This window comes from Lepidochelys kempii, chromosome 2 (assembly GCF_965140265.1).
Source record: "Lepidochelys kempii isolate rLepKem1 chromosome 2, rLepKem1.hap2, whole genome shotgun sequence".
NCBI lineage: Eukaryota > Metazoa > Chordata > Testudines > Cheloniidae > Lepidochelys > Lepidochelys kempii.
In genome coordinates, this window is record NC_133257.1 from 271,061,339 (window position 1) to 271,089,150 (window position 27,812).

The following is a 27,812-nucleotide window of genomic DNA, read 5'->3' on the forward strand; positions in this document are numbered from 1 at the left end:
AAGAAGCTGACCAGATGCTTCTCTGAGGCTACAGTGGGGGATATAGGCGCCGACTCCGTGGGTGCTTCGGGGCTGGAGCACCCACCGGCGGCTCCCCGGCCCAGCTCCCCTCCCCCGAGCACACCGCATCTCCGCTTCTCCCCCTAGCTCCCAGCACTTGCAGCCGCGAAACAGCTGTTTCGCAGCAGCAACCTCTAGGAGGGAGGGGGAACGTGGCGCACTCCGGGAAGAGGTGGGGCCGGGGCAGGGATTTGGGGAAGGAATCCAATAGGGGCAGGGAGGGGGCGGAGTTGGGTCGGGGACTTTGGGGAAGGGGTTGGAGTGGGGCGGGACAGGGGTGGAGTCAGGCTGGGGCCGAGGGCGAGCACTCACCGGCTCTGGGAAAAGTTGGTGTCTATCGTGGGGGGAGGTTCAGGTTGGATGTGAGGGAAACACTAGTTCACTAGGAGGGTGGTGAAGCACTGGAATGGGTTACCTAGGCAGGGGGGAGGGATAGCTCAGTGGTTTGAGCATTGGCCTGCTAAACCCAAGGTTGTGAGTTCAATCCTTGAGGGGGCCATTTAGGGGGTTCTGAGGCAAAATTGGGGATTGGTCCTGCTTTGAGCAGGGGGTTGGACTAGATGACTTCCTGAGGTCCCTTCCAACTCTGATATTCTATGAATTCTATGGTGGAATCTCCTTCCTTAGAGGTTTTTAAGGTCAGGCTTGACAAAGCCCTGGCTGGGATGATTAGTTGGGGATTGGTCCTGCTTTGAGCAGGGGGTTGGACTAGATGACCTCCTGAGGTCCCTTCCAACCCTGATATTCTATGATCTGGTACAGGAGCTGATTTAAATGATAGGTTACATACCACAGTTAGTATTTCTGCAATTCCATGTTTGAGCTCCTTGAGAACTCCCAGGTGATACCATCTGGTCCTGGTGACTTATTGCTGTTTAATTTATCCAAAACCTCCTCTAATAAGAACATAAGAACGGCCATACTGGGTCAGATGAAAGGTCCATCGAGCCCAGTATCTTGTCTGCCGTCAGTGGCCAATACCAGATGTCCTAGAGGAAGTGAACCTAACAGGTAATGATCTAGTGATCTCTCTTCTGCCATCCATCTCCAACCATTCACAAACAGAGGCTAGGGACACCATTCCTTACCTATCCTGGCAAATAGCCATTAATGGACTTAACCTCCATGAATTTATCTAGTTCTCTTTTAAACCCTGTTATAGTCCTAGCCTTCGCAACCTCCTCAGGCAAGGAGTTCCACAAGTTGACTGTGCTCTGAGTGAAGAAGAACTTCCTTTTATTTGTTTTAATTTGTTTTTTTTTGGACAGTTCCTCAGATTTGTCACCTAAAAAGAATGGCTCAGGTTTGGGAATCTCCCTCACATCCTCAGCCGTGAAGGCCATTGCGAAGCTCATCCAGAAGTTATCATGGGGTGATAGTCTCTGTCCTTTGTCATGCAGGATGGTCAGAAAGGTCCCTTCTGGCTTTAAAATTTACAAATCTATAACCAGAATAATGCAAATGCCCAGGGAGCCAGAGGGGTTGAGGTCAGGAAGAGTCAGAGGGTGAGATTTCTCTGGCTTAGCTCAGCAATGACTAAGCCGCAGGATCTGCAAACTCCTGGGGGCTGTAAGTCCCTAATGGGGATTGTTAATGGTGGGACGATAGGCGCCAACTTTTCCCAGCGCTGGTGGGTGCTCGACCCAGCCCGCCCCCGCCCCCACCCCTGTCCTGCCCCCAAAGTCCCCCCCAACTCCGCCCCCTCCCTGCCCCTATTGGACTCCTTCCCCAAATCCCTGCCCCGGCCCCGCCTCTTCCCAGAGTGCGCTGTGTTCCCCCTCCTCCCCTCTCCCTCCCAGCGCTTGCCGCCATGAAACAGTGGGAAGCACTGGGAGCTAGGGGGAGAAGCGGGGACGTGGCGTGCTCGGGGGAGGAGGTGGAGGCCGCGGTGAGCTGGGATGGGGGGGCAGGGCAGGACCACCAATTTTTCCCCATGGGTGCTCCAGAGCTCCACGGAGTAGGTGCCTATGGATGGGATGCTAGGAGGAGGGGGTTTATCAGCAGAGAGGAGACTGAGGCTGAATCTCAGGGCAGGTGCCTGGCCAGGAGATGGCTCCTGCTGGGGAATCCTCTCCCAGGGCAGCGTAGGCTCTGCGCTCACATAAACTGGAGAACAGACTCTAGGCTTGACGAGCCCAGCCCCCAGGGGAGGAACTGGATCGTCTCCTGTAGTCTGAGCTCTTCTTGCCTGCCCTCTGCAGTATTTCTTCTGGGGGGGGGGCGGCGTTGGGGAGCCCACTCACCTGTGTGCCTGCCTCCAGAAGCAGGGTTAGGCTGTGAGCTGGGGCCCTGTGTGCATAGCCCACTGGACGGAGGAGGGCCCGTAGCTTGCTTTGCAGAGACAGGGAGCCGCTCCCACCTGCACAGGGGCTGCTCCCAGCCACACGAGGCTTGTGGCAGGTGACTAGCAGCTGGTCTTTGGCCGGGGGTGCTGGGCCGGCCTTGCCTCTCCTCTGGGCCCTGGCAGTTGAATCTGGAGTTGGAGGGTTGTGGTGAGGGTATGTTTTCAGCAGGGCCTGGGGAATGTCAGGGCTGGGCGTCTCAGTCAAGCAGGTGGGAGCAGTGCGGCGGGGGGCAGCCCTGGCAGCCCGAGCAGGCTGGAGCAGTGCTGGGGGGGCGGGGAGGGGTGGCCCTGGGAGCAGTGGCAGGAGGGGGGGTGGCCCTGGCAGCCCGAGCAGGCAGAAGCAGCACTGGGGGGTGGCCCTGGCAGGCAGGAGCAGTGCTGGGGGTTGAGGGGTGGCCCTGGGAGTCTGAGCAGGCAGGAGCAGCGCTGGGGGGCGGCCCTGGCAGGCAGGAGCAGTGCTGGGGGGTGGCCCTGGGAGCAGTGTGGGGAGGCAGCCCGAGCAGGCAGGAGCAGTGCTGGGGGGCGGCCCTGGGAGTCTGAGCGGGCAGAAGCAGCGCTGGGGGGCGGCCCTGGGAGTCTGAGCGGGCAGAAGCAGCGCTGGGGGGCGGCCCTGGGAGCAGTGTGGGGAGGCAGCCCGAGCAGGCAGAAGCAGCGCTGGGGGGCTGCCTGGGAGCAGTGCGGGGAGGCAGCCCTGGCAGCCCGAGCAGACAGAAGCAGCGCTGGGGGGCTGCTTGGGAGCAGTGTGGGGAGGCAGCCCTGGCAGGCAGGAGCAGTGCTGGGGGTTGAGGGGTGGCCCTGGGAGTCTGAGCGGGCAGAAGCAGCGCTGGGGGGCTGCTTGGGAGCAGTGTGGGGAGGCAGCCCTGGCAGGCAGGAGCAGTGCTGGGGGTTGAGGGGTGGCCCTGGGAGTCTGAGCGGGCAGAAGCAGCGCTGGGGGGCGGCCCTGGGAGTCTGAGTGGGCAGAAGCAGCGCTGGGGGGCTGCCCTGGGAGCAGTGCGGGGAGGCAGCCCTGGCAGCCCGAGCAGGCAGAAGCAGCACTGGGGGGCTGCCTGGGAGCAGTGTGGGGAGGCAGCCCTGGCAGGCAGGAGCAGTGCTGGGGGTTGAGGGGTGGCCCTGGGAGTCTGAACGGGCAGAAGCAGCGCTGGGGGGCGGCCCTGGGAGTCTGAGTGGGCAGAAGCAGCGCTGGGGGGCTGCCCTGGGAGCAGTGCGGGGAGGCAGCCCTGGCAGCCCGAGCAGGCAGAAGCAGCGCTGGGGGGCTGCCTGGGAGCAGTGCGGGGAGGCAGCCCTGGCAGGCAGGAGCAGTGCTGGGGGGGTGGCCCTGGGAGTCTGAGCGGGCAGGAGCAGCGCTGGGGGGCTGCCTGGGAGCAGTGCGGGGAGGCAGCCCTGGCAGGCAGGAGCAGTGCTGGGGGGTGGCCCTGGGAGCAGTGTGGGGAGGCAGCCCGAGCAGGCAGGAGCAGTGCTGGGGGGTGGCCCTGGGAGTCTGAGCGGGCAGGAGCAGCGCTGGGGGTTGAGGGGTGGCCCTGGGAGTCTGAGCGGGCAGAAGCAGCGCTGGGGGGCTGCCTGGGAGCAGTGCGGGGAGGCAGCCCTGGCAGCCCGAGCAGGCAGGAGCAGTGCTTGGGAGCAGCCCTATCGGCACGTTTCATTGTCACCTCTGGAATGCACTGTCTGGGGCATGTGTGTACCAGTGCAAGTGGGGGGTAGCCAGCCTGCCTGTTCCACTGCCTGGCCTCTGGTCCCTGAAGAGACCACCTGGCCCTTCCCCTTGTGGGCAGGGCGATGGGGTGTGTGAGCTGCCCCTGCGGCTCCGTCTCTGCCAAGTGAGGGATTGGCTCCCCCAGGCCGGGGTTGCTGAGCCTGCTGTGATCATGTCACGTCGGGCTCCCTCGATGTTAACATCTCATTATCTTTGTTACTGTAATTACATTATCCGCTGCTTTATGCAGAATTATTCTCCGAGGACTAATTGATGGATCCATGTTTAATTCATTAATCATTAGCATCAAATTCGACAATTACAGTGCACACTGATTGTGGAATTTCAAATGTAATGAGGGGAGAATTAACAAAGAAAAGGGAAAACCTGTTTCCCCGGCACGCTGCTGCTCACTGTGGGGGACAAGGACATTGAGGGAAGAAGAGGTGGCAGAAAGTGCGCCATGAGGCCGGGTGGCACAGGACATTGCTGAGAAAAGACCCATTAGCTCTTGCCACATGCCTCCACTGATCCCAGCCAGTGCAGCCGGTTCTCCAGGCCCAGAGTGGGTCCATGTTAGCCCCTGCGAACAGAACCACATTTGAGCCCCACGCAAGGGCAACTCAGCTTTCAGCAAGAGAACCAGTCTGACTAGCCTGTTCCCTTGGGAGCAGCTCTGAAGAGTGTAGCAGTCTGGCAGGGCTCGGAGGAGCAAGGAGTGTGGCTTCCCTTCTGCACCAGAAAGGTCAGGGGAACCTAAAGAGATTTCCCCCTTTCCCTCTCCCCCACTTTGAACTGGTAAAGCTAGTCAGTGGCATCTGGGGTGTACCAAAAAGTGCTCTTGCTGATTTCCCCACAGGCCTTGGGCAGCCTGTCCATGCAGAGTGGGGTGGGCATGCTGCACAGGAATCAATTTCCTGGGGCCTGCAAAACATAATTTCACAGGTCTGCCCTCACATGCTACGGCGGCTCTGCTCCTTCGAACGCTGGCCCTCTCCGAAGCTGGAAGGGACCGACGGCTGCTCGCAGGGGCAGTGCTGCTGGCTCCCGGGCAGTGCTGCTGGCCCCCAGCCAGCCCCCGGAAAGACAGCACCACCGCCGGCAGCTCCAGCCGCCCATGGGGAGGCAGAACGATGCTGCAGCTGCTGCACGGCGTGGGAGTCCTGCGGCCCATCTCTCTCCCTGCTGGAGCCTGCCTGCTTGTTCGCAGCCAGAATCCCAGAGCCATGTTCCCCTCCTGTTCTGCTGCACCAGCTGGGGGAGATCTGCCTCCTCTCTTGCCTATCCCCAGCCTCACATGCGAAATGGGGGAGCCTGCTTTAAGAACCAGGGTTGACCCATTCCCCCCCACCCAGCTGACTGTCAAAGGGGGACCCCCTCTTCCCCGGCTGGCCCAACACCATAGGGGACCCTGTTCTGCTCCAGCCCTTTGCCAGCAGGGACACGTATTGGTGACTGGCTGGACAGGTTTTGTGGAAGCCCCTGGTTGCTATGGGTGGCATGTGATGCGTTGCCTAGGGGGGCTCCAGCACTGCACGGGTGCCGCTCCCCATCAGGAGGTACGTCCTGAGAGCCCACTGGCAGTTTCCTTTCTGCATTCCTGCGTGGTTCTGCCCTCCTGGCTGCCAGCCCCTTCCTCCCCCCACCTCCGGTGTCACTGAGCTGAGGCAGACGGGTCTTGCTCTTCCACTCTGTCCCCTGAATTGACCCCGGCTGGCTCTGGTGATAGCTCTTCTTGCAACTCCTTCCTGTTCTTCAGCATCTCCCTGATAACAAGGTGCTCAGAGCTGAGCATGTCATCTTCCCGGAGCCCGGAGACAGGGACTCTCCCATCTCAGTTCCAGAGTGGGAGGCTGCTCCTGCCTCCCAGAGATTTATAGGGGCTGATTGGGTTGTGGGATCATGGCTGCAGCTTGTGTTTAACTAGCGGTCAGTGGAGAGTGCGTGTGCAGTCAGGGAGGAGCAGGAACTATTATCCACAATTCAGTGTAAAGGCTTTCACTTGTTTGCTGGGCAAAGAGAGTTGGTTTCAGCCCTAGTTCAGTTGATTAGGACTTAGGTGAGTGGCACAGCCCAGTGGGTTCTGTCTCTGTAACAGGGTCTAGATGGACTGAGTGTTAGGAGCTGCTGCATTTGCAATAGTAACGACAGAGCATTTCCTACACATAGCTTCCAAGGTTGCAAAGTCAAGCACGGAAAAATCAGGAAATGTGAGAATTGAAGCTGATCTTGCAACCTTAATTCAGCTCCTTGGACATCTGCGTATGAGGCAGTCTTTAAGGCCGTGATCATACTCTGTTTTTCCCACAGGCCCCGGCCTCCCTCAGGGCACTGGGTGGCCAATGTTCACGGAATGGATAGCTATTCAATATTTACTTTTATCCTCCGCATACATTATTTCCTACACACCATCCCAACCCTGCACTGAATGCAAAATTAGTGACATCCTTATGCAATTTTCTGTAGTACTCACAGCCACAGTATCTGGTGCTTCACTAACGTTAACGAGTTTATTTTCACAACCTCACTGGGAGGGAGGGAGCTGCTGTTAGCCAAGTTCTAGAGATTCAGAATGAGGCCAAGAGATCAGATCTACAGAGGGACTTAGGTGTTGCAACACTCAACATGGCAGCCTAGGAAATCCTAGGAATTGCACCGGGATCCATGAAGCCTGAGTTCGGTGCCAAGGCTCCCTGTACAGTGAATGGGGAGAAATGGGTGTCTATGAATGTGAGCCAGCACGTGGGGGGGGGTGTCCGAAGCTAACCGAGGGGAGATGCCGACCAAGTGGGGCACTAATCCCTGCCTTTCTCCCAGGGACAGGCGCCTCTCCACAATGCAGAGCCCTCCTGTGGGCGGGACATGTCTACACACAAACGGGGAGGAGAGGAGGAGTCCTCTGTATGCCTTCTAGCCCAGTGGTGAGAGTACTCGCCTTGGGTGTGGGGGACCCAGACTCACTCCCCCTCTGCCTGACGGGGATAGAGGGTTTGAACATGAGAGCGCGTTGACGGCAGAGCGAGGGGCTAGGCTGGGGTAGGGCTTCCTCCAGCTCTCTCCTGTCTGCTCCGCGGGGGATAAATAGAGGAGTGGCTGGGCTGGCACATAAGCGAGAGAGGACGGTAGCCCCGTGCTCTGGGCAGAGCCAGGCTCCAGTCCCCCTGCACCAGGGACAATTGGGACGGGTCTTGGTGCTTTCCTGGTAAGCTCCCATCTCTGCAGAAGGATGGTCTAATAGTTAGAGCAGGGACCTTGGTTCTGTGTCCAGCCGTGCCACTGACACCCTGTGTGACTTGAAGGAAATCCCTTCTTCTTTGAGTCAAGTAACCATCCCCATGGCTACTCCATGCCTGGCTGTCTGTGCCATGCACTCTCTTCCTACAGTCGAGTTACCATCCCCGTGGGTGCTGCGTGCCCGGCTGTGTGTGCCCGGGGGCTCTCTCCCTCCGGTTGAGTTCCCATCCCCATGGCTACTCCATGCCTGGCTGTCTGTGCCATGCACTCTCTTCCTCCGGTCGAGTTACCATCCCCGTGGGTGCTGCGTGCCCGGCTGTGTGTGCCCGGCTGTGTGTGCCCGGGGGCTCTCTCCCTCCGGTCGAGTTCCCATCCCCATGGGTGCTGCGTGCCAGGCTGTGTGTGCCCGGGGGCTCTCTCCCTCCGGTCGAGTTCCCATCCCCATGGGTGCTGCGTGCCAGGCTGTGTTTGCCCGGGCGCTCTCTCCCTCCGGTCAAGTTACCATCCCCGTGGGTGCTGCGTGTGCCCGGGGGCTCTCTCCCTCCGGTCGAGTTACCGTCCCCGTGGGTGCTGCGTGCCAGGCTGTGTGTGCCCGGGGGCTCTCTCCCTCCGGTTGAGTTCCCATCCCCATGGGTGCTGCGTGCCAGGCTGTGTGTGCCCGGGGGCTCTCTCCCTCCGGTCGAGTTACCGTCCCTGTGGGTGCTGCGTGCCAGGCTGTGTGTGCCCGGGGGCTCTCTCCCTCCGGTCGAGTTACCGCCCCATGGGTGCTGCGTGCCAGGCTGTGTGTGCCCGGGGGCTCTCTCCCTCCGGTTGAGTTACCGTCTCCATGGGTGCTGCGTGCCAGGCTGTGTGTGCCCGGGGGCTCTCTCCCTCCGGTTGAGTTACCGTCTCCATGGGTGCTGCGTGCCAGGCTGTGTGTGCCCGGGGGCTCTCTCCCTCCGGTCGAGTTACCGTCCCCGTGGGTGCTGCGTGCCAGGCTGTGTGTGCCCGGGGGCTCTCTCCCTCCGGTCGAGTTACCGTCCCCGTGGGTGCTGCGTGCCAGGCTGTGTGTGCCCGGGGGCTCTCTCCCTCCGGTCGAGTTACCATCCCCATGGCTACTCCATGCCTGGCTGTCTGTGCCATGCACTCTCTTCCTCCGGTCGAGTTACCATCCCCGTGGGTGCTGCGTGCCCGGCTGTGTGTGCCCGGGGGCTCTCTCCCTCCGGTCGAGTTCCCATCCCCATGGGTGCTGCGTGCCAGGCTGTTTGCGCCCGAGCGCTCTCTCCCTCCGGTCAAGTTACCATCCCCGTGGGTGCTGCGTGCCAGGCTGCGTGTGCCCGGGGGCTCTCTCCCTCCGGTCGAGTTACCGTCCCCGTGGGTGCTGCGTGCCAGGCTGTGTGTGCCCGGGGGCTCTCTCCCTCCGGTCGAGTTACCGTCCCCGTGGGTGCTGCGTGCCAGGCTGTGTGTGCCCGGGGGCTCTCTCCCTCCGGTCGAGTTACCGTCCCCGTGGGTGCTGCGTGCCAGGCTGTGTGTGCCCGGGTGCTCTCTCCCTCCGGTCGAGTTACCGCCCCCGTGGGTGCTGCGTGCCAGGCTGTGTGTGCCCGGGTGCTCTCTCCCTCCGGTCGAGTTACCGCCCCATGGGTGCTGCGTGCCAGGCTGTGTGTGCCCGGGGGCTCTCTCCCTCCGGTTGAGTTCCCATCCCCATGGGTGCTGCGTGCCAGGCTGTGTGTGCCCGGGGTCTCTCTCCCTCCGGTCGAGTTACCGTCCCCGTTGGTGCTGCGTGCCAGGCTGTGTGTGCCCGGGGGCTCTCTCCCTCCGGTCGAGTTACCGCCCCATGGGTGCTGCGTGCCAGGCTGTGTGTGCCCGGGGGCTCTCTCCCTCCGGTCGAGTTCCCATCCCCATGGGTGCTGCGTGCCAGGCTGTGTGTGCCCAGGGGCTCTCTCCCTCCGGTCAAGTTCCCACCCCCGTGGGTGCTGCGTGCCAGGCTGTGTGTGCCCGGGGGCTCTCTCCCTCCGGTCGAGTTACCGTCCCCGTGGGTGCTGCGTGCCAGGCTGTGTGTGCCCGGGGGCTCTCTCCCTCCGGTCGAGTTCCCATCCCCATGGGTGCTGCGTGCCAGGCTGTGTGTGCCCGGGGGCTCTCTCCCTCCGGTCGAGTTCCCATCCCCATGGGTGCTGCGTGCCAGGCTGTGTGTGCCCAGGGGCTCTCTCCCTCCGGTCGAGTTACCGCCCCCGTGGGTGCTGCGTGCCAGGCTGTGTGTGCCCGGGGGCTCTCTCCCTCCGGTCGAGTTACCGCCCCATGGGTGCTGCGTGCCAGGCTGTGTGTGCCCAGGCGCTCTTGATCCAAGATTTTGTCAGCCGTGTCCTCAGATCCGCACCTGCGCTGAGCATATTCTTGTGCTCTCCACTGCCCCAAGGGTCTTTACCAAAGTCCTCATGGCCGTCAGCCAATCTCCATCAGATGGGAATAATCGTCTTTCCCTAGATGAATGATTGATTCCTGAAGGGTTGTTCATTTCTTGAGGTGCAATCATCAACCATCAAAGCCCTATCTGTATCCCTATTCCATTCCTTGGGCCACCTCCTTGACACAGAAAAGGCTGCACTATGCTACTGATAGACTTAATTGGGGCCATTCTGCACTCGATCACCGCCAGAGCATACTTGCCCGTGGGTAGGTTCGCTGCAGTATCCAATCTCATTCCCACAAAACAATAGACCCCACAAACCGCAGCGAGGGCTTGCCTTCAGCTCCAGAACCACATGGCAGCTTGTGTGCTCGTAACCCCTTTGACAAGACTACACCCCCCACAATGTCTTTAGGCCTGGCTGACAACCGTCTACACCCTCAGCGAACACAGTCTGTCCAAGCCGGAGGCCATACCTCAGAGGGTCCTTGGCTCTCTCAATTGGTGGAAGGATTCCCAAGAGCTCTGTGTGGGAGTTCTGTTCTCGCATCCTCCCCCATACAAAGATCTCCAAAGACCCCTCTCTGACAGCTGGGGCCCACACTTCCAGGACTTCACAGCTTAGGGCAAATAGGCCCCCAGGAAGCAACTCTCCATGTCAACATACTGGAAGCCATTACACCTGCCATCGCTTCCTACCCCATATTAAGGGCCACTCAGTAAGAATAATGCTGGACAACAGAGTAGCAGTGTATTATATAAATGGGCAAGGAGGAACAGATCCCAGTCCTTGTGTGCAGAATCCATGAAGCCGTGGCACAGGTGCCTAGCGATCTCAATGGTTTACCTACCCGGACTGCAGGACACAGTAGCAGACTCCTGGAGCAGGCATTTTTCTCTTGACCCTGAGTGGGAGCCGAATGATGCAGAGCTCTGATGGATATGGCTTGCCTGGGGTCATCCACAGAGAGATCATAGAATCATAGAATATCAGGGTTGGAAGGGACCCCAGAGGGTCATCTAGCCCAACCCCCTGCTCGAAGCAGGACCAATTCCCAGTTAAATCATCCCAGCCAGGGCTTTGTCAAGCCTGACCTTAAAAACCTCTAAGGAAGGAGATTCTACCACCTCCCTAGGTAACTCATTCCAGTGTTTCACCACCCTCCTAGTGAAAAAGTTTTTCCTAATATCCAATCTAAACCTCCCCCACTGCAACTTGAGACCATTACTCCTCGTTCTGTCATCTGCTACCATTGAGAACAGTCTAGAGCCATCCTCTTTGGAACCCCCTTTCAGGTAGTTGAAAGCAGCTATCAAATCCCCCCTCATTCTTCTCTTCTGCAGGCTAAACAATCCCAGCTCCCTCAGCCTCTCCTCATAAGTCATGTGTTCCAGTCCCCTAATCATTTTTGTTGCCCTTCGCTGGACTCTCTCCAATTTATCCACATCCTTCTTGAAGTGTGGGGCCCAAAACTGGACACAGTACTCCAGATGAGGCCTCACCAATGTCGAATAGAGGGGAACGATCACGTCCCTCGATCTGCTCGCTATGCCCCTACTTATACATCCCAAAATGCCATTGGCCTTCTTGGCAACAAGGGCACACTGCTGACTCATATCCAGCTTCTCGTCCACTGTCACCCCTAGGTCCTTTTCCGCAGAACTGCTGCCTAGCCATTCGGTCCCTAGTCTGTAGCTGTGCATTGGGTTCTTCCGTCCTAAGTGCAGGACCCTGCACTTATCCTTATTGAACCTCATCAGATTTCTTTTGGCCCAATCCTCCAATTTGTCTAGGTCCTTCTGTATCCTATCCCTCCCCTCCAGCATATCTACCACTCCTCCCAGTTTAGTATCATCCGCAAATTTGCTGAGAGTGCAATCCACACCATCCTCCAGATCATTTATGAAGATATTGAACAAAACCGGCCCCAGGACCGACCCTTGGGGCACTCCACTTGATACCGGGATCTCTTGCTTACCGGGAATGAGATCTCTTCATTCAGCACGAAGTGCAGCCGATTCAGTTTGCTGGGAGGTGCCCTCGTTATCCTTTGGCCTCACGCATTGCTATACTCTTATCCCCCAACACTGGACTCCTCAAGGCAGGTATGGTTCCCATGTTCCTGCAGCTGCTTCTCTGCCTTCCTCTGAAAGTGGATCTCCTCACCCAGGAGTCAGGCTCCATGGCCCACCCCAAGTTCTCGTCACGTCACCTCAGGGCCTGGCTACTAGCTGGCTCTCAGAGTCCCAGAGTACTGCTCTAGAGTAGAAAACCGACTACAAGGACACTTGCCTACAGAAGTGGAAACGTTTTCAGGTTTGGTGCAGCCACCAATCTGTGACTCCTCTAGAGGCACGCCGTATGGACAGTCTCAATTTCCTGCTACACCGAAGAATCATGGCATTATTGCCGAACTCAGATAAAGTCTGCCTGGCTGCCGTTACAGCTTTTCACACACCCCCACTGCGGAGTTGTCAGTCTTTGGTCACCCAGCCACTGCAAGGTTCATTAAGGGCCTCTTCAACCTTTTTTCTCCTTTCAGAGAGCTTACTTCACCATGGAGCTTCAACTTAGTCCTCAGTGAGCTGGGAAACTCCTCTTTGAACCTCTGGAGAATTGTTCCCTTCTCCATTTTTCCCTCAAGACCTCATTCCTCATAGCCATCACCACGACCCAGAGGGGAGGGGAGCTGGGAGCCTTTATGGTTGACCCACTGTACAAGGCAGATTGTCCCTAGGCCTGCCATTTCAGAAAGGGATGGAAGAGTTGGGGACACAGCTCAGATCCTTCAGCTGGATCCAGAAGTTCCTTCACTGGGAGGTTTGGCACTTAGACCACGTCTACACTACAGGCACTACAGAGACAAAGCTATTCCAATATAGCTATGCCACTGAAACCCCATAGTGTACACACAGCGTACCATAATGGAAGGGTTTTTTCTGCCACTGTAGGAACTCCGCCTCCCTGAGCAATGGTGGCTAGGTCAAGGGAAGCATGCATCTACACCGGGAGGTAGGTCAGCATATCTCTGGCACTCAGGGGTTTGGATTGTCACCCCCTCCTCCCCCCTGAGAAACGTGGTTGGATCGACCTGAGTTTAAGTCTAGGCCAGCCCACAGTGAGCAAAGACTTAGGCTGAAGTCCTCCCATAAGCTTTCTGTGCAGAAAACTTGCACTCTAAAGTGGCAATAGTTTGGTTTGGCCTCGGAAATGGAGAGCCACATCTTGTTGGTTTTCTTCTCCATCACTGGCAATTTTAAAATCAAGATTGTATGTTTTCCTGAATGATTTGCTCTAGTGCAAATGAGAATTAATTCAGGGACGTCCTAAGGCCTACATTACACAGGAGGTCAGACTAGATGACCATAGTGGCCCCTTCTGGTCTTAGAATTTATGAATCGCTCTTAAGTATCTCCCTGGATGTGTATATTTGTGGCTTGCTACCCCCACATGGACAGTGCTTGCCCTGTCTTTTTGTCCAGCTACCTTTTAAAAGATCCCTAAAGGGTCTCTGTATAGCCTTGAGCAGAGACCTGTTAGATCATGAGATTTTAACATGATGCTCATTAGATTCATGGATTCATCACCCCTCATTGTCCTTTTTATCACTCATCTTTAAAGGCTGGTCTTTCAGCTTGTGCTTATTCCAAAACCTCCTTTTTTGCTGGGCATGGCAAATGTAAAAAGGGCTGGACAGTTACTGTAACATTCAAGGACAAATCCAAGCAAGGCACCTCAGCCAAGAGACACCTTTTGGATGAGGCTTTGAACCCAAGCCATTTATGCCAGATGGACCCAAAGTCTCACTCTGCTGGGGCTGGAGCAGCACTGAGAGTTTCACCTAAGCACTGCTTTGGTACTGGAAAGCCCCAGAGACCTGGCCTATGTTAAGAACATAAGACCGTAAGAACGGCCAGACTGGGTCAGACCAAAGGTCCATCCAGCCCAGTATCCTGTCTACCGTCAGTGGCCAATGCCAGGTGCCCCAGGGGGAGCGAACCTAACAGGTAACAGTCAAGTGATCTCTCTCCTGCCATCCATCTCCACCCTCTGACAAACAGAGGCTAGGGACACCATTCCTTACCCATCCTGGCTAGTAGCCATTAATGGACTTAACCTCCATGAATTTATCCAGTTCTCTTTTAAACTCTGTTCTAGTCCTAGCCTTCGCAGCCTCCTCAGGCAAGGAGTTCCACAGGTTGACTGTGTGCTGAGTGAAGAAGAACTTCCTTTTATTTGTTTTAAACCTGCCGCCCATTAATATTCGTTTGGTGGCCCCAAGTTCTTATATTATGGGAACAAGTAAATAACTTTTCCTTATTCACTTTCTCCACACCGCTCATGATTTTATAGACCTCTATCATATCCCCCCTTAGTCTCTTTTCCAAGCTGAAAAGTCCTAGCCTCTTTAATCTCTCCTCATATGGGACCCGTTCCAATACCCCTAATCATTTTAGTTGCCCTTTTCTGAACCTTTTCTAATGCCAATATATCTTTTTTGAGATGAGGGGACCACATCTGTATGCAGTATTCAAGATGTGGGCATACCATGGATTTATATAAGGGCAATAAGATATTCTCCGTCTTATTCTCTATCCCTTTTTTAATGATTCCTAACATCCCGTTTGTTTTTTTGACTGCTGCTGCACACTGCATGGAGATCTTCAGAGAACTACCCATGATGACTCCAAGATCTTTCTCCTGATCAGTTGTAGCTAAATTAGCCCCCAACATATTGTATGTATAGTTGGGGTTATTTTTTCCAATGTGCATTACTTTACATTTATCCACGTTAGGAAATGTTCTGCCTAAACAGGCTTTTTGTCAATGGAATTACTGGCACAGCGTGGACCTCATCTTGTCCTTGTTTACACCATAAGAACGGCCATAATGAGTCAGACCAGTGCCCCATCTAAGCCCAGTATCCTGTCTTCCGGCCATGGCCAATGCCAGGTGCTTCAGAGGGAATGAACAGAAGAGGGCAATTATCAAGTGATCGATCCCGTCATCCAGTCTGGCAGTGAGAGGTTTAGGGACACCCGGAGCATGGGGTTGCATCCTTGCTCATATTGGCTAATAGCCATTAATGGACCGATCCTCCAGGAACCGATCTAGGGTGAATGCCTGCTGGTCCTGGTGTCTTATTACTGTTTAGTTTATCAGTTTGTTCCAAATCCTCCTCTAATGACACCTCAATGTGGAACATTTCCTCAGATTTGTCATGTAAAAAGAAATGGCTCAGGTGTGGGAATCTCCCTCACATCCTCTGCCTTGAAGACCGATACAGGAAATTCATTTTGCTTCTCCACAATGGCCTTGTCTTGCTTGAGTGCTCCTTGAACACCTGGAGAGTTTCATCATGTCAGATCAGGCCAGTGTTTAAAATCCTATTTAGACACAATGACATCTCCAATGTAGGCACAGCCAGAGAGGTTACTTGGAGCTCGGTTCACATGATGCTGGTGTAATACACCCACTGGTAGGGGATTGCATGCAAGCCCGCTCCCTCCCCAGAGCAGAGTGCATGGGACACAATAACTCTAGTCTGCAGCCAGGTGGGGCCTCGTCTTCCCCTGTCTGTGATGCCTCAGGTGTGATCTCCAGACAGAGAGGTGGGGATCCTGACAGCCCCGGCTGCTCAGATGTTCTGGGCCAGTGGGCATTGCCCTGGGGAGGCAGAGAGAACCCTGACTTACTGTGGTGAGAGTCTCATTCCGTATTTTGCACTGGACATGTCGGGCTGGAGATTCCAGGGACACGTGACCGTTGGCCGGGGTGGCAGAGCTGGAGTCTGGATTTCCTGGAGGTTCAGCCCTGCCTCTCCAGCTGCTGCTTGGGCCCCGCAGCCCGTGTGCTGTGCCCCTCCTCTCAGGTCTGATTGCCCAGTGGTTCCCCACCTCCATCACAGAGCGCTCCCTCAGCTGCACAGTGCTGTGAAATAGCTCCCAAGAGATCGCTCTGCTCAGGTACAACCCCCCACTACTGCTTTATCATTTATTTTCCAATTTTTCTGAGGACCCATTGGTAGCCTGCTCTCACATAGGCTGTACACCCTCCCCATGCTGGGCGATGCTGGGTACCCAGGGGCCATGTTCTTGCCCTGTCTGTGTCACACCCTCGCTCTGTGGCACAGGAGAGTCCCCACACTGAGCCCCTGCCCTGCACCTGCTGGCAAAGCCAGTCACAATCTGCACAGGGGCGTGCTGACTGGGAGGAACCCAAGTGCTGGCATCTGCTCCCCTCCTCTCTCGCCTCCCTCCCTGACGGAAACCCAGAGGCTGGTTTTCTCTGACCCAGCAGTGTAATCACTAACCCTAGTTAGAGATAATTACTGGGACTTGGTTCGCCTGCTACTTGTCAGAACAGTACAGTAGCTGTGCACTGCAGGGCTAATCAGGGAGCCAGGCAGTTGGGCGGGAAGGAGGCAGGGAGGAAAGGAGGGATTGCGGGGTGAGAGGGAGCCCAGCAATGCGGGGTGCAAGTCGGGAGAGAGGAGCGTGGTTCATTGGGGCCCAGCGGCAGTGGGCCATACCCACTGACTGTGGTTGCAGTTGTGAGCAATAAGCTGTTCTGCAAACGTGGCCTCCGGTGTCGCATGTTGGGCACCCAGAAAACGTGAAACACACCGTGAGTGGTGCCTGGGCAAAGTTTGGTGTAGGTGACTTGCCAGCATTACAAAGGAAGATTGTGCAGAGCCAGAGAGAATCTAATTATTCCCTGGAGCCCCAGTCCAGTATCTCTCCCCCACAGCCTCTGTCCTGGTCAGACTTGGGCCCACCCCACCCAGGAGCCTGGCTCTGACAGCGGCTAGTGCCAGCAGCCTCAGAGGGACCTGCAAGAGCCCTACCATAGCAGAGGCAGCGTAATGTGACCCCCCCACACCCCAAAGGTCTCCTCCCAATCTCTGAGTCAGAGACAGTCGTAAGCCCCGAAGCAGGGAGTTCAGTCTCCCGTTGGAAATTCGTTTTGTTAGCATTGGCTGTTATAACTGGGTGCTCTCGTTAGCTGTGTGGCCTGGGCGGCTCTTGCCTGAGACTGAAACCCACCGGCAGAGGTGAAGCCTGGTTCAGCTGGCCCAGATTGCTCTCTGCTGGGGTATTTGATGGAGCCAGCGAGAATCTGGTGCTGCTGAGGGGTCCCACATGGTTTGAGCGTGCCTTCCTGGTGTGGGTCCTGCGCGTTCCCGTGGTACGTGGGGTCTGAGAGCAGGCTGCACCAGCTCCTGCTGGCTCTGGGTTAGCGTCTGCAGGGATGGCTCGTGCATGTCAATTTATGATCTCCTGGCCCCCACAGCCATGGGAATATCCCAGTTAGAGGAGGAGATGCCTAGGGTCTGATTTGTGGGACTGGAGATGGGGCTGTGACATGACGTCTTGTCATGGTCAGGTCTTCCCCTCCCGTGGGAGGGAGTCAGGGTCTTCCCATCCTCCCCACGGTGGTGGCCCCTGACAGAGACTGAAGGTCTGTGAAGGGTCCCAGCTTTGTCCCAGGTGCTGCCTGGCAATGGCTGATGTTATAGAAATAACAGTCGATCCAGCAGCTTTTCTGTCTGACATGGGGAGAAGCAGGGAGCCACCTCCTGTGCTTAGCACCTGTGTAGCCCAGGGCAGGGGGACAGGCTGGTACATCCTGATGGCTTCATGCAGTAACAGAGCCAAGGATTCTCCAGTCTATTCCACTGGGTCCGCACCAGCAGGAGCGCCTGGCAGCAGAACCGAGCAGGACACCCCAGGCACGCTGTCACCTCCGGGCGCCTCTGACCCAGCTCTGCTTACTTACAGAGGTCCTGGAGGTGCTGGAAGTCAGCAGTGGGGCTACTCCAGCTGCATCTGCTTTCAGATACCCAGGGTATTGATCCCCTACGGGCCGCAAGTGGTGGGATGTCCGCAAAACATCAGCCTCTGGCCCCTTGCCCAGCAGAGATAATGAGTCACCTTGTTGTGGACCTAGGAGGCTTGGAACTGAACCAGCACTCTGTCCTCATCCCCCATGACTTGCCAGCCGTCAGCCGCCTGCCCTTGGACTGTCCAGCATTCCCATATCTGTGTTAGGACATTTTCCTTTTCCTGGGCGTACTGTGTGGCCCTGCAGTTGTCAGGGCTGAGCACAGATCCCCAGGATGTAAGAACCGTCTGTCTTGTGAGGCAGGGATGCCGTTAAATGCAGGCTGCACAAAGTGCCCCATTTCCCAGGGCAAGAGGCACATTGCTGACAGATGTCCCCTTTGTAAATCATGTTCAAAGAGGGCCTAGCAAGTGACAGAATCTTGCCTTAAAACACTGCTTCTAGAAAGGTCCATGCACCCAGCCTCTGACGCTGATTTGCCCAGAAACATCAGATGCCATCTGAGGGAAAGTGCACCTGCTGCACCAGACTGCTGTGGCCATCAGGATACTGTCTGAGCCACAGAAACGTCCTTGCAACAGAAGAAGGAAGCAGCGTAAGGTACTCAGGGCAGAGAGGGAGCTCCTTCTCCAGGCCCATCTGCTAGAGCCCGTGAGTGCTCAAGGCTGAGAGAAAGAGTTCCATGAAGGCATATGCTGAGACCAGACTGACTGACCCAGGTCACCCGGTGCCGATGACCTTGGGACAGACCATTCCTGTACTGATACGAGCGGTTCCGATTTCAGCAGTGTCAAAGGCTCCAGTGAGAGCCATCATGCAGTACTGCCCTTGGTTACCATCAGCCTCAGTACCAGCGCTGAGTTCCTTATTTGCCCAGTAGCAGAGTCTCCTTCACTGGCCTCCCCAAAAGAGTTTTCTCCAGTACTGACCCTGGTACCTTTGTCACTGCCAGTACCATGAGGAGCTTGCTCTGCAGGTTCCAAGCTGTTCAGTGGGAACAGGTTGGGGGACTCTATCCTCTATCCAGCAGTGACTCTGGAAAAGAATTGGGGGTCATGGTGAACAGTTAGATGAACATGAGCTCCCAGTGCGACGCTGTGGCTGGGATACATAAACGGGAAACTCTTGAGTAGGGATAAAAGGTTGTTTTACCTCTGTATTTGGCACTTGTGGCACCGTTCTTGGAATGCTGGGTCTAGTTCTGGTGTCCACAATTTAACGAAGTTGATAAATTGCAGATGGTTCAGAGAAGAGCCACAAGAATGAGTAAAGTATTGGAAAACCTGCCTTATGGTGACAGACTCACAGAGCTCAATCTATTTAACTTAAAGAGAAAGCTAAGGGGTTACTTGATCATAGTCTATCAGGGTTGGAAGGGACCTCTGGAGGTCATCTAGTCCAACCCAGGACCAATCCCCAATTTTTGCCCCAGATCCCTAAATGGCCCCCTCAAGGATTGAACTCACAACCCTGGGTTTAGCAGGCCAATGCTCAAACCACTGTGCTATCCCTGGGGAGCACATATTTGCTAACAGGTTCTTCAGTCCAGCAGAGAAATTTATAACATGATCCAATGGCTGGAAGTTGAAGCTAAACAAAATCAGACTGGATATAAGGCATCCATTTTTGCCAGTCAGGGTAATTAACCATGGAACAATCTACCAAGGTTTGAGGTTGATTCTCCATCACTGACAATTTTTAAATCAGGACTGAATGTTTTTATAAAAGATTTGCTCTAGGAATTATTCTGGGGCAGGTTTGTGGCCTGTGTTATACAGGAGGTCAAGCTACATGATCACAATGACCCCTTCTGGCCTTGGGAGCTAGGAATGAAAAGCAGCTCCACCTCTTCATGAGGAAAACTCCTTTTTCTCTTCAGGATTAAAAGAGAATACAGAGAGTTCATTTGCCGTTGTTCTGGCCCTCTTACCCAGATCCCAAAGTCCAGGACTGGCTCTAATTACCACCAGAGATATAAGGGCTCTTATGGAAACTGAGAACCATGGTTGCTTCCTCCTTGGTCACTGGACCCATTTACACACTAATAGCCCTGGAGCTGCTAGGGCCTTTGGGGCAGTCCCATTGGTATCAACTACCTAATCTAGGCCAAGATCTTACTCTCCTGAACCAGTACGGAAGGGTATTCCTCGTTCACAGTAGGTGGAACCTCTTATTAATGTCTCACCATCTGATGAGGAACACCCTATTCCTGTGCGGGTTTCTTCCTCTTCCTCCAGCAAGACGGTGATCCATGAGTTGTTGGCACCTGATCCTGATGACTACAAGGCCTTCCAAGACCTATTGAGGAGAGTGGCCTTGACTCTAGAAATAGTGGTGAAGATGGTCCAGGAGAGCCACGTGTCTAGCACAAACCCTTAGACATTTCACACATCTCTGTGCCAGGTGGTTTGGCCTTCCTCTGAGGGAGGGCAGGGGATTTACAGTAGAAAACACATGGCGAGCTTCATGGTCCGTAGAGAAAATGGCAAATAATTACCTTGTCTCTGACCCCAGTCAACGTCTGAGTTGCTGTAGTAGCATCTTACTGCAGAAAGATGGGAATCCGGGTGTTCCCTTATCTGGACAACTAGCTGGTTTACAGAAGCTTGTGGCAACAGGCACAATAAACAGCATTTATCAAATTCTTCTTCTCTTCTAACATTTGGGACTGTTAATAAACAAAGAAAAACCAGTACTGACCCCAGCCCGGACGAGAGTCTATTGGGACCATGCTAGACTCCACCACAGAAAGATTTCAAACGCTCTTCAGTCTCTGTGCTCACTCACGTGCCAAGGCCAGGACGTTGCTAAGGTCATGCCTTGGCCTTCTGGAACTTTGTGCATCAGCCTACCAGCCCTCACCTGCGCTGCTCACACAGTGCACTAACCTGTCACACATCACCTGCACGTGCAGGTGCATGTTCAACCAAAGGTCCTACAGTCGTTGAAGTGGACCCAGCGAAAGTTTGCAAAGGGGTTTCCTGCTCTCCTCCCTCTCTGTCGGGGACCAATGACAGACACATACCTTCCTTGGGGTGGGGACCACCTCGAGACAACCTGCAGACTCAGGCTGTGTGGTCCCCTCAAGAAATGTCTCTCTCCATAAACCTACTTGAGTTGGGAGCGTTCCACCAAGCTTGCAAAGTCTTTCAGCCAGAGCTCAGAGGCCTCTCTGTTCAGGTGATGACAGACTGCATGGCAGCCATGTTTTACCTAAACCCGCAAGATAAAACAGGGCCTTGCTCCCACTGTGGAATGTTGCGTACTTCACGACAGCTCCCTTACACCTGTTCACCTTGCAGGGACTGCAGTTCCCTGGCAGGCAACCTCAGCAATCACAAGTGGTCAGGAAGGGAAGAAGGGGTTCAGTCCATCTTCTTAAAGTGGCGTTTCCCCCTGTACCAGCAGGAGGAACAGGAAATGTCATCAGTTCTGCCCGAGAAGGTGACAGAGCCCAGGATCCACCTCCGACCTATTTCTAATCTCATGGTCCTCGGGGCTACTTAGTGTGCCTGTCTCCCAACTCCACTCACAGTGCGAACACTCAGGAAGCTCAAGCAGGAAGCAGCCGAATTAATTATGATAACCCCGGCCTGGCCCAGGAAATTTTGGTCTTCAGATCTGTGGTGTTTAGATCAGCCACCCATAACCTTACCACTGCCGCTGAACGTCCTCACTCAGATGCAGGAACAGATCCTGGGTCCATATCCCACAACTCACCCCCAGGCAGCGTGATGCTGACCAGCTGGCTCTGTCAGAGTGAGCTTGTTCCTCAGAAGGGCAGACTGCTCAGACATGGGAGGTGGGACTCCCCAGGATCCACTTAGCTAGCAAAATGGGAGAAATTCTCAATATGGGCTTATCAACGTCAATTGTCTCCCTCAGCCCCTGGGACCCAGTCATGCTACACTCCCTCCTGGAGTCTGAGAGCCCAGGCCTGTCACTTCAGCTCCCTGGGAGTCCATGTGGTGGCTGTCTCTGTAATTCCCCAGCCCAGAGAAGTGTGTTTGTGTGTGTGTGGGGGGGGGAGTCTGTTTTTTCTCACCCTGTGGTAGCCAATAAGGAAACCTGTAGCTCTCTGGGACGGAAATGGAGTTCTGCTAGGTCTCGTGGGTTCACCCTTTGCTACCTGATCTTTGCTCTGCCTCTCCATCAAAATGTCCTTTTGTGGCCGCACCCTCGGGCGGAAGAGTAGGAGAGTTACGGGCTGTAATGCCACAGTCATCTTCCATAAAGATAACCTTAGAATCCTAGAAGATCAGGGTGGGCAGGGACCTCAGGAGGTCATCTCGTCCCACCCCCTGCTCAAAGCAGGACCGATCCCTTGAACCCATACCCCCGGTTCGTACCTCACGTGGCTTCTGAATTGCATTTGAACCAAGTCGTACACCTGCCACTACTTTTGCACAAACCTCACTCAACTAAAGATGGAGAAAAATTACATTTTGGGATGTATGTAGAGCACTTCCATTGTATTTGGACAGGCCTAAACACTTTAGGAAATCTCCCCAACTTTGCACAGCGTAGAGGGAGAAGGTTAAAGATGAAGATGTTTCACCCCAAGGAATTTCTGTTGGGATCTCATCTTGTGGCAGGCTCTGCTGTGAGTTGGCCAGTAAATACCCCCATTAGGGAGGCACTGCACATTCGACAAGAGTTCATCCACTCTAGTAGCAGCTCTCAGAAATCTCCCCCTCATGAACATTTGTAAAGCGGCAGCTGGTCTTCCATCTGCACAGCACTGTGCCACCGTCGAGGCATCTAAAGAGGCCAAGAGCCTGGCGGGACTGTTCTACGGTAGCTGTTGAGCTAGACTCCCGGTACGCCTCTTCAGCAAGGGTCGCGGTGTGGGGACCGCCAGCAGGGGAACGTCTGTGTACAGACGTCGCTCAAAGGAGAAGAAATAGTTACGGTGTACAGTGGCTGTGTTCTTTGAGCTGTATTGTCCGTGCGTGCATGTGGGTGTGTATTTTCCACACCTTGCCCCCGCTGCTGACCAAAAGTCTCCGTCTCAAGTGCACTGGGTGCCTACCCATCAAGAGGGGACTAGATGTATGGCCACAGGGTATGGGTGATTAACTGGCAATGTGGGCTGGGTGCAGAGCCAGGTTACAGACTCTGGAATAAAGACAGGACAATTAATAATGAAATGAAATAAATGGTGATAGATTTGCAGCAAATCTCTGCCCCTGAAGCTTTGAGTTGTGGGGAGAGAGCGTTTCTGGCTTCCTGCCTGTGTAGGGGGTTGGCAATCACAGACATGCTGACCTGGAGTGGGGTGGCAGGGGCTCTCAGCTCAGGCTCTGGAGACCTGCTGCTGGGGACTGCATGGTGGGCAGCTAATCTCCAGTCCCCAGGCCCACTGGCGGGGGCTGTGTCTGGGGAGGTTCCTCTCAGGCACCCTGCTGGGGTCTGTCTCTGTCTGGGGAGAGGAGGGTCTTGGAGCTGTGTGTGAGGAACTGCTCTGTGCGTGGGGACGGCAGGCTCCCCTCTGAGCATGTCCCCAGCCCACAAGGAGATAGAATCCTCCCTGCTCCAACCACCAGCAGGCCCCCTCCCCCAAGGAAGGAGTGGAGATGGATGCTGCCGTCAGGAGCGGAGTGCCAGCTAATTACCCTTCCAAGTGTGTCTTGTAAATTAAGGGCTAATTAGAGGCAAAGTCAGTGTCATGGTTTTACACGTGTTTCTGTGGCGCTGAACGAGAGGAGGGGAGGGGAGCGCGCAGCAGCCAGGCCGATCACTCGCTGTGCGCGCATCGCAGGGGGCAGGGCTCCGGGGACAGCAGCACTGGCTCAATGAGGCCACGGAGCGGGTCAGATGGGAGCCCCGGCCCTAGGGGCACCCCAGCTGTAGCTGGGGTGGGCAGGCAGCCGTTGCAGGCAAGGTTTGTGGGTAGTTCCCTGACCTGTGCGCTCAGAGAGGCAGGCAGGGAGTTCTGCAGCCACGTCATGTAAATGAACACTGGTTTTTGAATGAAGTAAACATGCTGCAATCCTCGGACGCTGGATTTGCTGAAGGTCCTGCTGTCCCGGCATCCCTGCTTGTCGAGCTGGGGCAGGCCAGGCCCCTCCAGGCTGCAGTTTCAGGCTGTCTGCAGACACTTGGGCCATGTTTCCAAGGTTTCCTTTGGATCCGCAAAGGATTGGAAATGGGATTTGAAGAATGTCAGCTTGGGGTCTGTAGCCAGTCCTGTGGCCGTGGGATCGCAGACGGCATGGGTCTCTGGCCAGCACAGGGCCTTGAGTGAGGGACACAGAACAGCTAGTAGGGCTCAAGCAGAGGATGTGTGTATTGAGCCTGGGCCTCGGGAGCAGATGGGGCTCGCAGGTCAGGGTTTGGTTCCTAGGTCTTGGGGGGCTCAGGGCTCATTGAGAAGAGAAGAAGCATAAGAACAGGCACTTCTGCTGCCCCCAAAGGCTCCCCCTTCCTGCCTGCCCTGGCCAGGGGGCAGCCTCTCAGGGTACGTCTGCATTGCAGTGAAACACCCGCCGCTGGCCCGTGTCAGCTGGCGCGACAGGGCTATAAAATGGCAGTGTAGATGTTTGGGCTCGGGCTGGAGCCCAGGCTCTGGGACCCTCCCCCTTCACAGCGTCCCTGAGCCCAAATGCCTAAACTGCAGTTCCATAGCCCCGCAAGCCCGTCAGCTGACCTGGGACAGCCGTGGGTGTTCTGGTGCAGCGAAAACGTACCGAGTCTCCACCCCATGGTCCTGGAGGCGGGGCACCACTTGGCAGTCTCCGGGCAGCGGCTGTCTCTCGAGGACCAGAGACTCCGCATGTGCTCTCCTCGATTATAAAGCCAGAAGGAGCCACTCTGATCAGGTCGTCTGCCCTCCTCCACAACACCAGCAGGACTTCCTTGCCTGAATTCCTGTTTGGACGAGAGGACATCGTGTAGAAATACATTCCAGATTGATGTGAACATTGCCAGGGATGGAGACTCCACCACAGCCCTTGGGAAGAGGGTTCAGTAGTTAATGATTCACAGTTAAAACTTGTCCCTTATTTCCACTGTGAATTTGTCTAGCTTCATCTTCCAGCCACTGGATCGTGTTAGACCTTTGTCTGCTAGACTGAAGAAATATTTGTTCCCCGTGTAGGTACTTATAGACTGTGATTAGCTCACCCCTAGCCTTCTCTTTCATGGAGTCAGAGAACCACAGGGTTAGAAGGGACCGCAAAGGTCATCTAGTCCACTGTTTCTCAATGACCGGTCCGTGGACCAGTGTCGGTCCCTGAGTTCTCCCTAACACGTAGGAAGGCAGCAAGCCAGTCCCTGGTGTCAGAAAGGCTGAGAAACACTGGTCTAGTCTGACTCCCTGCCAAGATGCAGAATTTGTTGAGTCTTTGTTAAGATAGATTGAGTTTAATTTAGGGCAGTTCTAGGGCCTGTGCTCTTGAGAAGTTTAGACTAGATGATCACAATGGTTCCTTCTGGCCCTAGAGTCTATGAATCTGTGAGCACCTGGAGTCTCTTACTATGAGGCAGGTTTTCCAATCCTTTAATCCAGCGGTTCTCAAACTGTGGGTTGGGACCCTGTTTTAATGGAATCGGGGCCCCATTTTAATGGGGTCGCGAGAGCTGGGATTAGTCTTGCTGGGGCCCAGGGCCAAAGCCCGAGCCCCACAGTCCAGGGCCAAAGCCCAAGCCCCAGGGCCGTGGGGTTCAGGTTACAGGTCTCCCTGACTGGGGCTGAAGCCATTGGGCTTCGGCTTTGGCCCCCCCCTCCGGGCAGCGGGGCTTGGGTGGGCTCGGGCTTTGGTCCCTCATCCTGGGGTCCTGTAGTAATTTTTGTTGTCAGAAGGGGGTCACAGTGCAGTGAAGTTTGAGAACCCGGCTTTAATCATTCTCATGGCTCTTCTCTGAGCCCTCTGAAGTTTATCAACATTCTTCTTAAATTATGGGCCCCAGAGGTGTGTTCGTGCCACCCCTTCTGGTTTTCCTGGCCCAAGAACTGTCTGCTGCTACTTACTGACCCTTCTGAGAATTAGAAATGAGATGAGGGAGGGGATATCTTTTATTGGACCAAATTCTGGTGGTGACAGAGAGATGCTTTCGTGGGACACCTCTGAAAATGGGAAAATGTCGGGCAGCGACTGGGAGACGCCTCGTCTCCCAGGAGCTCTGGTCTTTTGGAGCCCAGTGACTGCTGAACCCAGGATGGCACCACCCGCAAGGCTCAGCTGTTCTCAGCCCCTCCAAGAGCTCGACAGGCTCCGGCTCCAGGGCCCGACTGGGACGCGTTGGCTTGGGCAGGGGGACGTGTCGTGGGGCACGGCTGGGACGCGTTGGCTCGGGGGGGGACGTGTCGTGGGGCTCGGCTGGGACATATTGTGGGGGGCAAATACGTTGTGGGGCCCAGCTGGCGAATGGGCATCTGACCCGCTTTTCTGTGCCGTTGGGGACAGCCTGGTGTGAGCTTGTGCCTGTCTTGCAGGTGCCCCCCACTCGACCAGCAGCACCTCCCTGCACTCCGAACGCTCCATCAACTTGGTGGGCTTCTGCTCGAAGCCAGACGGCATGCACCAGCGCTCCTACTCCGTCTCCAGCGCAGACCAGTGGAGCGAGGCGGTGGTGATCCCCAGCAGCTGCCCCAACCCCCGTGAGTACCCTGCGCTCCCTCTCCGTGCCCCGCATTGCTCCGCCGCTGCGGGCGGGAGGGGCGTGCGGGCCGCCCGCAGGAGCTGTGCCCTGCCGGCAGCATGGCACCGAGCGCCCTGCCGGTGCTCTCAGGAGCCCCGCGCAGACCCTGCGGGGAGCTGGGCACTGCACGGGGGCCGCTGAGCTGTCCGCGCTGGGGAGACAAGGGCACGGAGACTGCCGCCGAGCCGGGCCCTTGCTCAGCCAGGGCTTGCTGCCTCTGCTGGGGATGCCCCCGCCCCGCTCTGCCCACCCCACGCGAGGCCAGCGGTGGAGTGAAGGCCGCTCCGTTCTTCCTGCGTTTCGTCTCTCCCTGCCCCCCTCTCCTGCCTGCCCCCAGACCCCTGCCTCCCCCCGGTTTGGGAGAGTGAAGTGAGTCGGAGGAAGCCCTGTTTCTCACACACACTGGCTGTGTACTGCCCTCCCCCCGCCCCGAGGGTTCAGGACAGTTGAGTGAATTAAAATAATTCACACATTTCCCAACGTAGCCACTTTGCCGAATTGGAAAATAAATGCCTTTGTGCTGCATCCATCACTCCTTCGTTCCTGGCGCGGCCGCCGCACTAAAAAAGCCGTTAAATGCACATCAGGAGTGGAGGAGCCATTTCCATGCCTGTTCGCCCCCTCGCCGTTCTCATTAGCGCGGCAGCCGCCCCCCCCGCTCAGTCCCAGGGGCTTTCGCAGTTTAAAGAGAGCCTCTTTATGATCATTACCGGAGTCCGACTGTGCGGGCGCCATTTGCAGCTGAGGAGGCTCCTCATTTGTAACTGTGAAAAACTATCAATTTCAGCGCGCCTGGTGCCGCGGCTCCATCACTGGCCCCATCAGCTCCCTGCTGGAAGCGAATTAATCAGACTGCTGCCGCTGATGGGGCAGCGCCGGCGACGGGAGCGGAGGGGCGCAGCTCTGAGCATGAATGTGCTCGCGCTCCCCCGTCGGACACTGAGCAGGGCAGGGCCAGCTCCCACGCTCCTCTCCCTCCAGAGCAGCCAGCCAGCCAGAGCCAGGCCGGCCACCACACCCGCGGCCGCACAGGGCCCTGCCCCACGTGGAGCCCCTCCGTGCCCTGCCCTGCCCTGCCCTGCCCTGTAAGGGGGAGCTGCCCCCGATACCACAGGATCCCCTGCACATGGGGGAGCCGCTCACCCCAATACCACAGGTGTCTCCCCAGGCCAGGGGGAGCTGCCCACCCCGACACCACAGGTGTCTCCCCGGGAAGCTGCCTCCCGAGACCGCAGGGTCTCTCCTGTACATGGAGGTGCTGCTCACCCCGATACCTCAGGGTCCCCCCGGACACGAGGGAGCCACCCACCCCAATACCGCAGGTGTCCCCCTGGACATAGGGAAGCTGTCCGCCAAAACCGCAGAGTCCCCCCGGACATAGGGGAGCTGCCCCTCAATACCACAGAGTCCCCCCTGTACGTGGGGGAACCACTCACCCCAATACCACAGGGTCCCCCTGGACATGGGAGAGCAGCCCACCCTGATACTGCAGGTGTCTCCCCGGGCACAGGGAGCCGCCCACCCCAATACCACAGGGTTCCCCCTGTACCTGGGGGAGCTGCTCCCCCCAATATCACAGGGTTCCTGCGAGCATAGGGGAGCTGAACCCTCG

General features: G+C 56.3%; 1 protein-coding gene across 3 annotated transcripts in view; it reads left to right on the forward strand.

Moving 5' to 3' along the window:
• The window catches only part of AGAP3 (ArfGAP with GTPase domain, ankyrin repeat and PH domain 3), a 232,337-nt gene that overhangs the window by 170,300 nt on the left and 34,225 nt on the right, over positions 1-27,812 (forward strand). For 2 of the 3 annotated variants that reach the window (XM_073334978.1, XM_073334976.1), the window contains exon 12: positions 25,995-26,159. The exons of the other annotated variant lie outside the window; for it this stretch is intronic. In XM_073334978.1, the coding sequence (XP_073191079.1) occupies positions 25,995-26,159 (165 nt within the window). The remainder of the gene's footprint in view (positions 1-25,994; positions 26,160-27,812) is intronic. 3 annotated transcript variants of the gene reach the window in all.